At 36.7% G+C, this 15,427-nt stretch overlaps 1 protein-coding gene across 3 annotated transcripts; it reads right to left on the bottom strand.

Annotated features, from left to right (window-relative positions):
- Positions 1–491: 491 nt before the first annotated feature.
- LOC108991417 (golgin candidate 1-like) lies at positions 492–12,816 on the bottom strand. 3 transcript variants are annotated; one of them, XM_035694593.1, is made up of 21 exons: positions 11,922–12,816; positions 11,045–11,125; positions 10,663–10,709; positions 9,865–10,485; positions 9,693–9,755; positions 7,993–8,070; positions 7,701–7,904; positions 6,506–6,562; positions 6,293–6,367; positions 6,142–6,213; positions 5,841–5,903; positions 5,642–5,740; positions 4,995–5,066; positions 4,813–4,881; positions 4,073–4,120; positions 3,877–3,972; positions 3,725–3,801; positions 1,643–1,688; positions 1,466–1,564; positions 1,339–1,383; positions 492–938 (listed from the first exon to the last, which is right to left on the bottom strand). In XM_035694593.1, exons 1-21 carry the CDS (start codon positions 11,953–11,955, stop codon positions 867–869), a joined length of 2,118 nt encoding a protein of 705 aa, XP_035550486.1. In that variant the 5' UTR covers positions 11,956–12,816; the 3' UTR covers positions 492–866. The 3 variants fall into 3 exon arrangements, with proteins under 3 accessions (XP_035550486.1, XP_018821202.2, XP_035550487.1); XM_018965657.2 differs by having other exon boundaries at positions 534–938; positions 12,542–12,785; XM_035694594.1 differs by lacking the exons at positions 492–938; positions 1,339–1,383; positions 1,466–1,564; positions 1,643–1,688 and adding an exon at positions 1,697–2,615.
- Positions 12,817–15,427: the final 2,611 nt, after the last annotated feature.

Genomic DNA, 15,427 nt, shown 5'->3' on the forward strand with positions numbered 1-15,427 from the left:
GCTTGAGATTTGATGAATGAAACTTTTATGAGTTATTTTCAAAATAATAATAATAATAATTTAGTATCATAAAAAAATACTAAATTTCTTATTTAAATTTCAAATTTTACCAAAAAAAAAAAAACCCTCTATTTAAAGTTAAACTAGAGTAGTAAGAATTTATACAAAATTATCTGTCATTACCCCAAAATTAGATTTTAAATTATAATAACTTGTATTACCAACGAACAAAATGAGATGATAATTCTCTTGAGCAATTTTTATTTTCGTATGTTCTCTACAATTATTAAAAAAAATAAAAATAAAATAAAATAAAAGGGATGATTTCAAAGGATGTTGGCTAGAAAGCAGAAAACTGAGAATTTTAAGGAACCAGAAAAGTGAGAGAACTTTTGTGGGGAATATCTGATAAATGCCGGAGAGGGGGAGATGGATCCCTACTAAAGTTGTAGAAACTGTAGATGCAGAACCAAGCTCATGTAGAAGGTTTGAACCTCAACAGTAATTGAATTTTTCCCGACTATACAACCTGCTTTTACATTCACTCACAGCTAAATTGCCAATCGTGGTGGCCAAATTCTTACAATATATAGTTAGTTGAGTGTCAAAATGGCGTTCAAACCAAATCATAAATACATGTAATCATTTTGATATCACAGCATTTGCATGCCGATCCAAAATGACTGTCCACTTTTCTCCTCAATCTCTCCTAATACCAACCATACATCTCAAATGGTTGTGACATGAATAATTGAGTAACAAAATTTCAAGTTCTTAAGCAAATACATGTCCAGAATTCGAAGACGCCGCACCCTTGTAAAAGCAGGATGACTTGAACTAGCTTTCACCTGGCTGCAGCTAACTGATCAAGGCAAAGTAGGGTTTGCAAGTCCCATAGATTCTGCAACTTCTCTAGCATCAAAACTGTCTGCTTGTGCCTAAACATTGCGAAGAACACACGTCCACTGTTAGATGCATACAGCTTTCTTTCAAGTCATGAGGACCAGGTAAGGCATGGGGTTTGGTAGGGTAGATCTTAGTTTTGATTTTTACAAAGTAATACATATACATACAGTCAAACAGTCGTTTTTGAAAGACGACGATTCCTTTTGTTTTTCCTTTTCCTCAGTCTCACAACCTGAGAATTTTCTGTATTATCGCCCCCCCCCCCAAAAAAAAAAACTTTTCGATACAATTATCCTAGCCTATTGTACAACAACATTGATGACAGGTATGGATCATACAGCCGTATGTATGTATGGCTGAAATATAAAATATGGCTGAAAGCATACTTCTTATAATATTTCTGCAAATGACCAAGTATCCGTAGGACCGTACCTGAAGACGATGCATCAGATGCATCAAGAAGAGATGTACAAATACCTAAAAACAATTTCTCATAATTATCAAACAATTCAAATTCATTCATAATCTTTGTCACAAGTACAAGATGAACTCTTCTTACCAGATAAAAAAGCAGGATAACTCGAGCAGTTGGGTACCTCCAGAGAAATCTAGTGGCCCTGACAGCTCCTGAATCTAAAAGTTTTGCTGCCTTCTGCAACTGCACAAGGTAATTGAAAACAAAGTCAACTAAGGAAAGGGAGTGTAGTAATGGTGCGAGATATGAGAGCAGGGATACCTGTAGGCTTGCCCCAACCAGATGGCGGTGATACGAGGGGAGGGGCCTGCAGTTATTCATAAGAAAATTTCCAAGAATGAACGATAAAACTGTAATTGAGACAAACTGCTGCACACATGATAGTGACACTTGCATACCTATTAACTATAGACAATCATTTTTGTTTTTTACAAGAAGATATTTTATTGATATTAAAGTAGGCATAGTCCAAGTACGCGGAAAGTATACATGAGATTACACCTAGTTAGGAACTAGAAATGGATAGAACGAAATCATGAAAGTTGAGACCATTAAAGTCTATAACACCAACATAAATAAAGTCTTCCAGAAAAAACTCTTGAACTCTTCCAAAGAGCACTCTCAAATCTCAAAACTTCAGTCATTCATTTCCCTCCAAATGCATCACAGTAGACAAATGGAAGCCATCTTCCACACAGCTGCAATTTGTGGTATCCCCTTGATCCCTCTCCAGCTAGCTAGTAGGTCAACCACCCACCCCAGCATAACCTATGCTAATCCCATTTTGCTGAAAAAGTAATTCCATGAGGCCCTTGCAAATTCACAATGTAGAAGTAACTGATCCACTGTTTCGCCACTATTTTTGCACATACAACACCAATCAATAAGGATAAACCCACGTTTCCTTGGGTTGTCAATGGTCAGGATCTTCCCTAAGGATGAAGTCCAAACAAAAAAAAGCAGCCTTAAGAGGCGGTTTACTCCTCCAAATGCTTCCAAGGAAAGTGATTACTAGCTTGAGTAGTGAGAACCTCATAGAAAGAGCGTACATAAAAGTTTCCTTTACAAGGAGTCCAAACAAACTTATCCACCACTGTATCACAAGTTAAAGAATTCAACAAAGGCACCAACCTCCCGATCATGTGCCACCCTAATGAAACTGACATTCCACTACTGTGAGCCATTAGTAATTTCCCTCAAATCAGCCACCAAAGCATCCTGTTCCCGCGCAATTCTGAAAAGAGAAGTGCTACATACATAAAAAGAGTACACAAAAATAAACTCACAAACCAATGTGGCTTCATGTAATCCATTAGATCTACTTTACAATAAAAGTAACTTTATAATCTGACGTACTGCATCAAGTCACATCAATTTGTAGATTTACTTTTGTGTAATCCCTTTGTGGCTAAAAGTATTTCTCTTCTGAAAATAGAGGGATAAGCATCCTTAAGAGCCATATCTCCAACCCAAGCATCATGCCAAAAACTAATTCTATTACCATCCCCCATACTCAGCCTAGTGTGGCTAGAGAAGGAACCCCAACCTTTCCGAATATGTTTCCATAACCCCACTCCATATGCCCCCCAACTTCATTAGAGCACCATCCCTTATACTCCCATACTTAGTCTCAATCACCACCTTCCATAATACTTCCCTCTCATAATTCTATCTCCACAGCCATTTCCCTAAGCGAGCCTTGTTGAAGACCCTCAATTGTGAACCCCCAATCATTCTCAGGAAGGAAACCAAAAAAAATTATCCACCAAAAGTTAGAGGTAGCATAAGAAAAGTCAGAAGAAAATGAAAGTAAATTTTGTGGAATTGAATTTTAATGGAAATGTAGCCTTAGCTGGTCACTTAGTTAATCAATCCGAGTTTGGGGGGGAGGGGTGTATGGAATTCAAGTTGGAGATGATGCAAGGAATACATGAATGATAGAAAGATGGGGAAGAGGAATGTGGTAACTGCTCACTATTCAAAGATCACTAACACAACATCAACTCACACCCTTTAAATGCTGACTCCTACAGAAAGGTTTTTCTTTCCAAACTAAAGCTCATTGAGATTTGTGGAAATTTTCATCTCCCCAATATCTATATGCCTACAATTATCCCTCCATCATGTAAAAACTCCAGTTTTACTATTAGATGACCATAAATCAATCACAAATTGTTCAACAATGTCAAGTCTGGTTAAGAAAGCTAATATGACAACTTTAATAGCTGATGAAGACAACATATGTTGATGTGCTTCACCCATGACAAGCTAGAACCATCACAGGAAGCTTATAAAAATTATGACTATTATAATAATACTCTATAATAAAAAGAATTAACATACTCGAGTGCTTTCATTTCAGTGTCTTCTTCCCAAGATGATGATGCCCTATGGAACACCCTACTTCTTTCAGCCTCAACCTGTTCAATAAAAGAGCAAAATCTCTCTAAAACATAATTACCATGAATCAAGAACCAAAGCAAAGAGCATCAGACCTGCACTTCTTGAATACGCTTCTTTTCCTTCTCCAATTGAAACTCTGCTGCAGCTTTTTCACTAACCATGGCCTCTAACTGTGTTTGCTTGTGGTACTGTATAACAGATCAAATTCAGAGATACAAGAACTCGACATAATATTGGAGATAGAAATTAATTAAACTGAGGGACCATGCAGTTTTGAGTTCTAATTACCAGTAGATCAGTTAGTTCCTGGTAGCGTTTTTCCAGCTCCATGTGCTCCTGTTCAATGGCAGCTATTATCAATAAGTGATTCTTAGATAGCCCAATTTACAGAACTAATCAGATCATTAAGAGATACGCCCAAAATATTTATTACAATAGTTGAAAAATGCAAATTACTTGCTCAACTGATGTCCTAAAGGTCACAAAGAAAAAGGACAGTGTAATGGCATAAGAAAAAGTTTTCAAGTTCCATAGCAAATTTATTTTTATAATCAATAATCTTCTGAAGCTTTGAGTTTGGAATTGTTACGAGTTTTCCCCTTGGTTTCACTTCCCCATCAGTATGATACCCCTTTCATGCTTTAGAATGTAGGTTTTTTTTTTTACCATCCATTCCTGTCCACTGCCAATCATGCAACCTACCTATAGCACACAGATATGCATGGATAGAGACAATTTAGGTGCCTCATCTTGAGCTCATGTGCCGGAATCATAGTATCCTAAAGAAAATGATGGGGAAACCTTCCATCATGGAGCTTGGTCCAATATAAAATTAACGAGAATGGAACATAAGAATATAATATAACTTAAAGTTACAATTATATTACAGTTTTTCGGGCCTCACTTAGTTCAAGTTGACATCCATGAAGAACTAATGTTGGTACCCCTCAAACATTCTCATTATACAAAATATAAGCGGCACATAAAACCAAAAAAAATGTGAAAAGCAGATCAATCAGAGAGGTTACCTGGCGTGAATAATGCTCAGCGTCTCTTCTCATTGCAGCCATTTCTACCCTCATTTTCTGCACTCCAGCCTGAAATCAAACATTTAAAAAGTTACCAAAAGACAAAGCCTTGCCCTGGAAAGCAAAAGGTAATAAGTTGAAAAAAAAAGTCAACTGTTAGGCAACAAGCAAAAGATACTTGCCTCCAAAGAAGAAAATTTGCTCTCAGCATCTCTCTGACCTTGGCGTGCACGTTCAACTTCTTCCTGCCATGCCTGCATTTTAAAACACACACAAAAAAAAAACCATGAAAAATAGATGCTTTCTAAAGAAAATTACCATAAAACTACTACTATTACCGCCAGCACTGCAGCTAAAGGACTAAATTATGACTTCATTATAAGTAAATAAAAAGCTAGTGGCATAATTTAAGGTATTGTTCCCACAGGTAAATACAAACCATGTTCACAACTGAAACTGTAAAAAATTTGAAAAATGAAAGATAACATTCAAAGCAGAATGCGCCTTCAACTTCTATAAAAAAAAAATCTTGGGTTCATGATCCAAATTTTATCATATGTCCACACACACACACACAGACCTTCCTACAATAAAACAGTTGAAACACCAAACCTCAAAAATCCTGTAGTCAGATCAAATCCAATTGACTTCAGAATAACATTTGTTCATTGAGTATTTAGAATTATCAGAGTCCTGGTCATAACAGATAATTATTGGTTCCTGGAAGAACATGTATTGAGAATGATTTATCATTAAGGAATTAATTAAAGGTCTGCCACAGTCTGTGTGGCTGGAATTTTTACATTTGAAGGATTTCTGTTATGCAGACCTGAATTACTTGATTTGCCTCTTCTGGCAACTTCTTTTGTCCACGACAAGCACGAGCTTCCATATCTTGTAGTTCTTGATTTAAAGATGCACATTCAACCTAACATTATATGGCAGGAAAAAAAAAAATGTATTTTAGAAATGGAGGGAAAAGTCTCGCCATGAAAATAAAGAAAAAAAAAAAGGGGTTGTTTATCTACCTCAAGCAGTGTCACCTTCTGCTCAAGCTCTGCCGCCCTTGCTGTCCTCTCATCTGCTACTCTCTTAATAAGGAAGCAAACATGGAAATTGAATGAAAATGATGGACATCATGGTCAAATGACAGGTACATTCTTCTAAGTTGCTATTACAAAAGGGAGAGAATGCACCAATTATATTAAATATATCATCATGGAACTCTAAACTCAAGGACCATGGGAGAGGATCACAATGTATTTAATCTATATAGTTCTCTGATATTCCAAAGCAATCAGTCGCAAACATGATGAGTGCTTGTATTACCTGGATCCTTGCAAGGGCAGTGGATGACTCAACTCCTCTATGTTCTAATTCTACTTCTCTTTCCATAGCAGCCTGTTTCATGAGATACAAATTATCGCATTGCAAGGACAAACACAAGAAAAAAGGTAGATTAATTATTCCAGGAACAAACCAGTTTGGTAGCGTTATGTGCAGCACGCTCTTCTTCTGCTCTCCGTTCTACAGATGCCAGTTCCTCCCGTAGAGCCTGGAAAAGAATGTTATTCTTATGAATCTAGGAAAAGAGATAATTATTAATCTCAAAATGTAACGGAAAAGGCCGTATGTGATCATATGGACTCAAAAAGTAAGAGATGTTACATGTAAGGATGAACAACCAACTTACCTGCATCATCCTCGTCTCTGTGAGTTCCCTACTCCTCATTATAGACTCCGTGTTTGCCTGAGGAAAGTAAACTCAGAGTTAGAAGAGCCTCATGTAATCATAAATTCAATTCATGAGCATGCATGGCAAAATAAAGAAAGTTGAGATATAAGTGGCAGCTCAAAGCAGTTAAATGATAAAATATAGGTAGAAACTGAAGAAGGTACTCCAAGTAGAAAATCTTGGCAATGGGATTATTCCTATTCCAATCTTGACCTGGGGCAGCAGCAAATGGCATACAGACACAGCTAACAGGGCATCTTCTAGGGTAAATGATGGAAACGCTAAAGGAAATATATATATATATATATATATATGTCAATCTTATATTAATTAAATAGGGAAACAGAAAATCCTTTTTTTTTTCTAAGTAGGGGAAACAGAAATATCTAATGCAATAAGCTTTGAATGTTAGGGTGCAATCTAAGGTTGAAGGATCGGAGAGGTTTTATGTGACCATGCTTTTTTCATTCATAATAGAAGTTGAGTGAAAGGGCGTTCACTAAGGTTAATTAATGGTGGGAAGCTTATGTAAAAATGCAGTTTTGGGATTGATCAATAACACACTGACTTCGGGTTATAAATGAAAGACATAAACAAGATACCATAAACAGGGGATTGTGAAACAAATCAAGTTGAAATATAAGCACAAGTCCAGCTATAGGTTATAGTTATATGACTCATATGGCATGGCATATGCACCTACAATCCTCATTAATAGCTTCAACATCCATGAAATTTCTTGTGATTCCTTCCAAAATTTCAAAATACTAATGCTTCATCCTTAGCGCTAGACCTAATAAATAGTCTGACACACAATTTGTGCCACAGCAGCTATACTTAACAAGAAAACTACTCTGAGATGTTAAAGGTCTTGTTCAGGCTAATACTTCTTAAAGAAAGTACGCGGAATACAAACAAACTGAGAAATACAAGTTATAGAAGGAAGGATAAACCAACATACGTGTGTATAGCCAGAAATAATTTTATATTTGGTCACAACAACTCCTGAGTGACCCAATCTGTTTTATCTTAAGACAAATTAAGGCTCATATTTGACATCAATATAGAAAATGCAGTAACAAACGGTGAAACAGTTACTTCAGATATAGCAACCTAGAAAAGAATTACAATGCATAAGGTGAGTCTAGTGAACCTGCAATGAAGCCAGATTTCCTTCAGACAAGGCAGTTTGTTTATTAAGTGCATCAAGAGAACCAACAAGTGCCTTAATTTCAGAGTTCTTTGCTGCCAAGGCCTCACCCATATTTGACTCCACCCTTGACACTTCACTTTTGGATTCAGACAGATCTTGCTGCAGCTGCTTTGTGTGAACCTCATATGATTTAGCAAGTTCTCTCTGTAAAGATCACAATAAGGCAAGTGAGCAGCATTCCTTACTAGGATGGTATCAAGATCATAAAAGAAAAAAAAAATGAGAACCTCACCTCAGCAATGAGAAATTCCTCTAGCTGTGCATTCTCAGATTTGTATTCTTGAAGACGGGATGAGAGTCCAGCACAGACCTGAATACTTGTAACAAAAAATAATGTAAACAGCAGATACTGACCAGCTAGTAACTCTCTTCTACCTCCATAGCTTGATTCCTTGTGGGTCAAGGTGGGAGACGAACCCCTTTGGAGATTTAGATTAGGGGAGAAGCCTAGGTAATATTCTTTTTCGACAGTTATATGCACGCTGGAGAATTCTGCCCAATTTGGAGATGGAAGGTCTTTAAGGGGAGGAGCTAGTCCTCCTAAGTGCTAGCCATTCGAGAGATAATGGAGTTAATGTTGGGACAAACTTTACTAATTGAGTGATACAAAATGTCAGAAATTCATAACTGTGTCGGATTATCATGCGAGGGATTTGAAGATCAACTATGGGTTTGCTAATTGCTATTGAAGCAGGCCACTCTCATCAAGGGTTGACCTCTTCCTCCAAGCAAGGTGATAAAGAGAATAGAGAGTTGAAGACTTTCTTGATTTATCAATTATGAATCTATAAGTGGTATCTCTAGTCCCAACAAAAATAAGGGGAGGAAGATGACTATTTCTTTATGACGTCCAAAACGATTTCTTGAAATGTTAAGAGGTTTAGGGCTCGTTTGGACACTTGGAGTAACTCAGAATTCTATGAATAGTAGTGAAATAGTTTGAGTTAAGATGTTATATTGGGTTTTTGGAAAGGAGAGAAAAAAAGTTGAACAAAAATATTATAAAGAAAACAATGCTAACAAGCATCTTAGAAATCTTCTTGACAATGGAAAGCAAATATTGTTTGTTTGCAGGAAACTAAACTAGAACTTGTTTCTAGAAAATGTGTTCTAAGCATGTGAGGATGCAATTAAGTGGATTGATGTTATTTAGCCACTAGAGATGTGTAATGTAGCTCATGGTAAGGATGCTTCTATGGCGGATCTTTTCAAGATATCTAGTGATTTTCGTCTGTACAATGAAAGCAACAGAGCGGCTCATGATCAGGATGTAGATGGGACATTTTCTCTTGTATTTTTTGCCAAAACGCAGCGGACTAAGGTTTCCCTAAGAGCTGCATTTTTTGCCTGGATAGCCTCTCTAGGGAAGATCCTTACCATGGAAAATTAGAGAAAATACAAATCTTTTTGGTTGTGCGATGTTGCATGTGTAAGAGCAAGGAATCTGTGGATCATCTCTTAGTACATTGCAATATTGCTACCGCTTTGTGGTATAATTGTTAATTGTTTCAGTTGGGATGGTTTGGTGTGGGTCATGCCTTACAGAATGCTGGACATTTTCTATTCTTAGAGAGGGCTCGGTGGCAACTCACAAAATGTAGCAATGTGGAAAATGATTCTTACTTGCCTCATATAGTGTAGTTGGAGGGAACAAAATGAAAGAATTTTTTTTTACCAAAAACGGATAACGGAGCTCAAGGTTTTCTTTTGCAATACTCTCCTTTGGACAGCATGTCTTGACTTTACAATAGGCACAATTAACATTTTCTTGTATCTATTTTTCCTTCTAGATAGGTCTCTCTTATGTACACTAGGATTGTGTTTTTGCGCTTTTTAATAGAATAACATAGTTTATTAAAAAAATATATAGTTCATAGAAAAAAGGTAGACCAAAGAGATCCCATCGTCAATTCCTCTGACTATAGAGCTTACCCGAGCTAGCCTTGCCTCTTTAGATTGACCGGTGGAAACTGTAGTTTTAAGCAGTCCCTGAGCCTGCACATAAACTGAAGGAACTAGTCAATAGAAACTCTTAAATGCAGGTATGTACGACAATACAAAAATTGAACAGTGAAGTGCAGTAGATAGTATCCCCTCACGTTACCTCTTCAAGTTGGTCCTGTACTTTGATCAGAGAATCATCAGCTTTAAGATCCTGTTGTCTTTTTTGATTGACAAGAGGTTCAACCTTGATATCAACATCTTTCAGTTGAGTATCACTAGTACCGTGGGAATCAATATACACAGATTGAGATTTCTCTTGGTCGGTCTTCAAAGAAACATCTGTGTCTCTAGATTTGATACCTTGGACAGCATCATTTGGATGATCTACATTAACAATCTCACCTCTTTTGTCAGGTAATGACAGAGGAGGATGTTCTCTATGAACACCTGGAGCATTCTTGCTGATGGGCTCACCATTTGAAGATGATGAGACAACTTCCGCATCAGTAATAGTTGAGTGGACTTCAATATGATCAGCATCGTGTTCAATCACATCACTAATTAGGGTCTCTGTTAAAGGAATGCCCGCAATGGGGGGATGTTTTTCGAAATTCTGCTGCTGGCTGTTGTTTGTTTGGGCAACAGACTCAATAGGAGTCCTGTCATTTTCAACTAACCGAGCAGCCGTAGTTTTTTCAGGTGTCACATCTACTTGTGATGTAAAAGTCCTAGTTTGATTCTCTGAAGTATCAGATTCAATTATGGGGACTCTCTTTTGGGACTGCAAAAATCAAAGTGAGAAAAGAGCTCCTTGAGAAGTATATATAAGGGTTACCATGGTGTTCTTCTGCCAAAAGCAAGGGCCCATCAAGAACATCAAGAAAGTTTTTCTGGGTGCCATCAGCTTAAAAAAGAAGAAGGATAATATATAAGAACAGCTTATAATGTTTGCAAGTACCTTTGTCTTCGGCTTCCTCTTGGCTTGAGATCCTTGTCCATTAGCAGCTTAATATTTCAGAAGGAAAATGAAACAGCAATAAGCACCAAATTTATCATTTAAAAAGTCAAGCTTGAAGCTAGGAACTCATTTAGGATTTATTAGTCATTATGGAGTCAAGCTAGGAAGTCCAACTTGGCTGGAGTCATTGAATTTCAGGTTTTCAACACCCCTCCCCTCCAAAAGAAAAGCGGGGGCAAAACAAAAAATAAAATAAAATTGTTTAAAAGAACAAAAAGTTGGAATGAATAGATAGAACCATGAATGAAGGGTCAACATCAAAAGATCAAATCCTACATGGTGAGATAAATTTAAAATATTCTGAGATAATTAACACCTATACCTGCTGACTGAGTATCAGATTGCTCGTCAGACAAGTCGTTGACAACTAGCTTTGCTCTTCGATCTACAACTTCAAACAAATCTGACCCAAAACATTAGCGTTTTTCAGATTCTTAACAAAAGGTTAATATATGATACGGAAATTTGTGTCAATATGTTTCTGAGTTGATCCTACAAAGTACAACAGCTACTTTTACAAATGAAAATGGCAAGAACTAGGAAAAAAGAATTTAAAGTAAAGTTTCTATATGAAGACATTGTGAATGAAATAAAGATCACGGCTATTGTGGAATATTATTAACTGACATGATATTTGAAGTAAGAAGTAACTTCGATAGTGATTGGGATGTAATTAGATCAATGAACTCTACCATTTTATGACATAATCTTTCTGCGGAACTGCAGAAAGCTACAGGGTACTACCTTAAATTATTTATTATACTAGATATACTTGAGATATATTATTCTTAGAAATAAGCAGATTGGGATGTAATTAGATCAATGAAATTGATTACTTTCATCAGAAGATTTACTATGCTGATTGGGAAAAAATTGAAATGATCACACCCAAGCAACATTTTTCCTCAGATGGCTGCAACAGTACTTCCCATGATGTGGCTAACAACATTAGTGCCACACAGCCACTGCGAGAAAAAAATATTTAATCTATATATATAAATATAAATAGATATATTTCCTTTTAGTATCATATCCAATCCATAATATCTCCATCCAACTATCAGATGCTGCAAATTGATATAAGCAAATCAAGGTCATCATTCTCTGTTTCTCATCCATATAGGACTACCAATCAAGAAAACTTTGATTTTGCACCGATATTATAAAACTTGCAGTTTTTGTTAGTCATCAGGGACTACCTGCATTTTGCAGTTGGGTTGTTGCTCGAGCCATCCAAAAGTGATACCAAGCGAGGTATTAACAAATCCATAACAGTGATTGAAGACAAAGAATGCCCCAAGAACAAAAGTTTTACCAAATAAAGCTGAGATCCCAGCAGACCAAGATACAGATTGCCTATTCCAAAGCAATGCACTTTCGTTCATGTAAATAAAATCATGAGTAATGCTACATTCCACGCTTCCATCTCACTGTATAAAATGTGGCACTTTTATAACCTTTGGATCATCTTTTAATTGTCTTAAAGAAAAACTCAAAATTTGATGGACAATGCCACCCCACATTGTGATAAAAATAAGATGGGAGTATAGTACGTAGAATTTCCCTTAAATCATACCTGACCAAAGGTTAATAGCATTCCTAGAGCTCCCTCTATCTAAGGAGTTGCTTCCAAACCAATGAACTAAAACCCAAAGAGTGAAACCTTTCAAATAATTAAGCTTAACAAATTCCAATTTGATTCCTCCAAGCTCCCACATTTCATTTCCTACTGAAAATTCTAATAGACAGTTAACGAGACTTAAAATATAAAATCAATCACCCCAATGCAGAAGGAAAATTGAGGCCAGAAGATTCACACCTTCTGCGGCTCTGAGCCACGAAGCCATTAAATAAACGTGATTCGGATGGATCGGAAAAACAACTAGACCCTAGACACCAATAAATGGAGATTCCATGGTGATGAACCAGTGGGAGAGAGCACAAGAGGGCTTCGTTACAATCCCCAACAACTCGATGCAGAAAGGTTTGGCTTTGAAGAAAATGGGTTTGGCGAAGCTGAGGTGAGGCAGCGCTTAGCGCATCGGATCGGATCGTCGCGTTTCTGTCAAAGACGGTCGGTAGTTAGGATGTTCGTTTCCGAGTCCGAGTAAAACTGAAGCAGGTTGGCAGCAATCAGGTGCTACCACGACTAACGTCGACGTGGCGAATGAAACGTCGACGTGGCGTATGAAACGTAAAAGGGTGGATTGATCAACGGTTTAGAAGTCCTGTGGAGGTAATCGACGGGCCAGCAGTTCCTTCGTTCTGGTAAGCTGTTGTTCTACAAAAACAAAAACAAAAAACTTTACACTACATACTTTCATTTAACATACATTTAACATACTTTCATTTAACTAACATGTAATTTATTATCTTTTTTTCTTTTTATGTAAAAACATATTTAAGCATTAAGATAGAATGTCTAAAACGATAAATCACATATTGATTAAGTTTAAGTGTGTGGTTTAAGATTTTTATGTAAAATTTCTCCTCTCTTATTCCCACCCCAAAAAAAGAAAAAGAGAAATGCTTTATCCAAGAGATTTTATAAAAGCAAACTAGCCAATTGATACGATTTGATGTTGTATGTTAAATTATAAAACTATTTTTATTATAAATTATATCACTACTAGGTGGGTTCGATCCAATTTAAAAAATTATATAAAAAATATTTTATATTATATACTAAATTGCTAATATAAATATTTTCAAATATTAGATTTTTTATATGGTATACCGTATTTCTGTCGAAGGCTTGTTATGTAGTGTGTTTTAGCGGTAGACCGTAGATCTAATTGTTTTGGCGGTAATAATGGGAGGCTCTTGATGCGTGTAATGCTTGCTATGGTGGTGTATTAATGAAAGAGTTCCGCTTCTAAGCGGTCCGATCGATTATGTGCATATAACAATCTCCTTTTTATCTGCTGACATGTCAGAGATTTCACCAAACCAACAATAGACTCATTCACACTGTATAACTCTTAAAATAGAAAAGAAATATAGCAATATCAGTTCCACCACCCTCAATATCTACTCCTCCGCTGCCATCCTCCACGCTTTGAGTTTCATCATCCATGATAGAACCTACAATAGCCCCTCCACGATAGAACCCACGATAGCCCCTCCACATCAATGTCGAATCTAGAAGCCATTGCACACACACACATACATAGAGAGAAAGACTACTGCACTACGTTTAGCCTCCGTTAACCCACCCAGCAATAACCACCATCATAGCAGCCCAAAGCCCCACCGTGCGCCACCACCCTTACCCAAAAAACAAAAAAAAATCGATACACCATGAGATGAAAATAGCCCAGACGCCATGTCCTAACCACCCAACAAACCTATGTTTTTGCTCTTAAAAAACAAAGCACAATTTCTTCTCATGCACGACAATCCTGCAAGCTTCCTCCGCCACAGCGCCACCACTACCTACAGCCCACGGGAAACCAGCAACTCCACCGCAAGCTTCCTCTCTTCTATTTTTTCATACCCAAAAAAAAAAAAACACAGTGGTGAGCACCCTATGAAAACCACACCAAAGGATTCCCACACACCACAGATTTCATGCACATGAAGCCAAAAAAATGCTCAACTCAGATCTGCATGTCGCTCTCTTTGACTCTCCCTAAAATCAAGAAGTTGGAGGATGAACGCGTGAGAATTTGAGAGAAATTGGAGGTAGAGATGGAAACAAAAAGATGATATTTTGAGAGAAATTTAGCATGAACAAACATGGGAGGAGAGATTTGAGAATCTTTGAAGGTAGAGAGAGAGAAGTTTGAGAGAAGGAATTAAAAGACTGGAGCAGTTTTCTGTTCATGCTAAAGACTGGAGCAGTTCTCGTCTCTCTCTTTCTCTGGTATGTTCTTCTCTGGTGGGAATCTGTTGTTGTGCATTCACATGATAATTGTGGTGGAAAGCTACGTGTCACTTAATTATTGCTGGGCTATTAATTGGGAGTGGATGAACGGACCGGTTCCAAGGTTTTCTCTTAATGAAATTGGAAAATTTTGTTGATTTAGATGTTGTTTAGATAATGAGTTGAAATGAAATGAGTTAAGATAAAAGTTGAATAAAATATTGTTAGAATATTTTTTTTAATATTATTATTTTGGGATTTGAAAAAGTTGAATTGTTTGTTATATTTTATGTTGAAATTTGATAAAGTTGTAATGATAAGATGAAATGAAATATTTTCATTATCCAAACGGGACCTAAGGATAGGAGGATTGGTTAATAGCATGATATGACTAAGGATATAATCTTAAAGTTTGATGAATTTTCGAAATTGCTTGGTGGAAGATCATCTCTTTTTAGAACTCATTCGTTATATATGGACAAGATATTCTTGTTTTCCGCAATGGTTCAAAGAGATCTATCTCGAACCTATTTGGCTTTCTTCACAAATATGATGCTTCATCAGGTCAGTGCATTAACAAGTCTAAGGATTCATTTGGATTAAGAAACACTCTCAACCCATCTCATCTCATCTCATCTAATCATTATAACTTTTTCAAATTCTCACACAAAATATAATTAACAATTCAACTTTTTCAAATCTCAAAACAATAATAATATTAAAAGATAATATTCCTCAATATCCAAACAGCTCCTAAGAGTGCTCTCTTTCTCTCAAGGAAAACAACTGCAGCTAGGAAGATTGTGATGCAAAACACTTCGGGTATCTCTGCAAAAGGAT

Source organism: Juglans regia, chromosome 10 (assembly GCF_001411555.2).
Source record: "Juglans regia cultivar Chandler chromosome 10, Walnut 2.0, whole genome shotgun sequence".
NCBI lineage: Eukaryota > Viridiplantae > Streptophyta > Magnoliopsida > Fagales > Juglandaceae > Juglans > Juglans regia.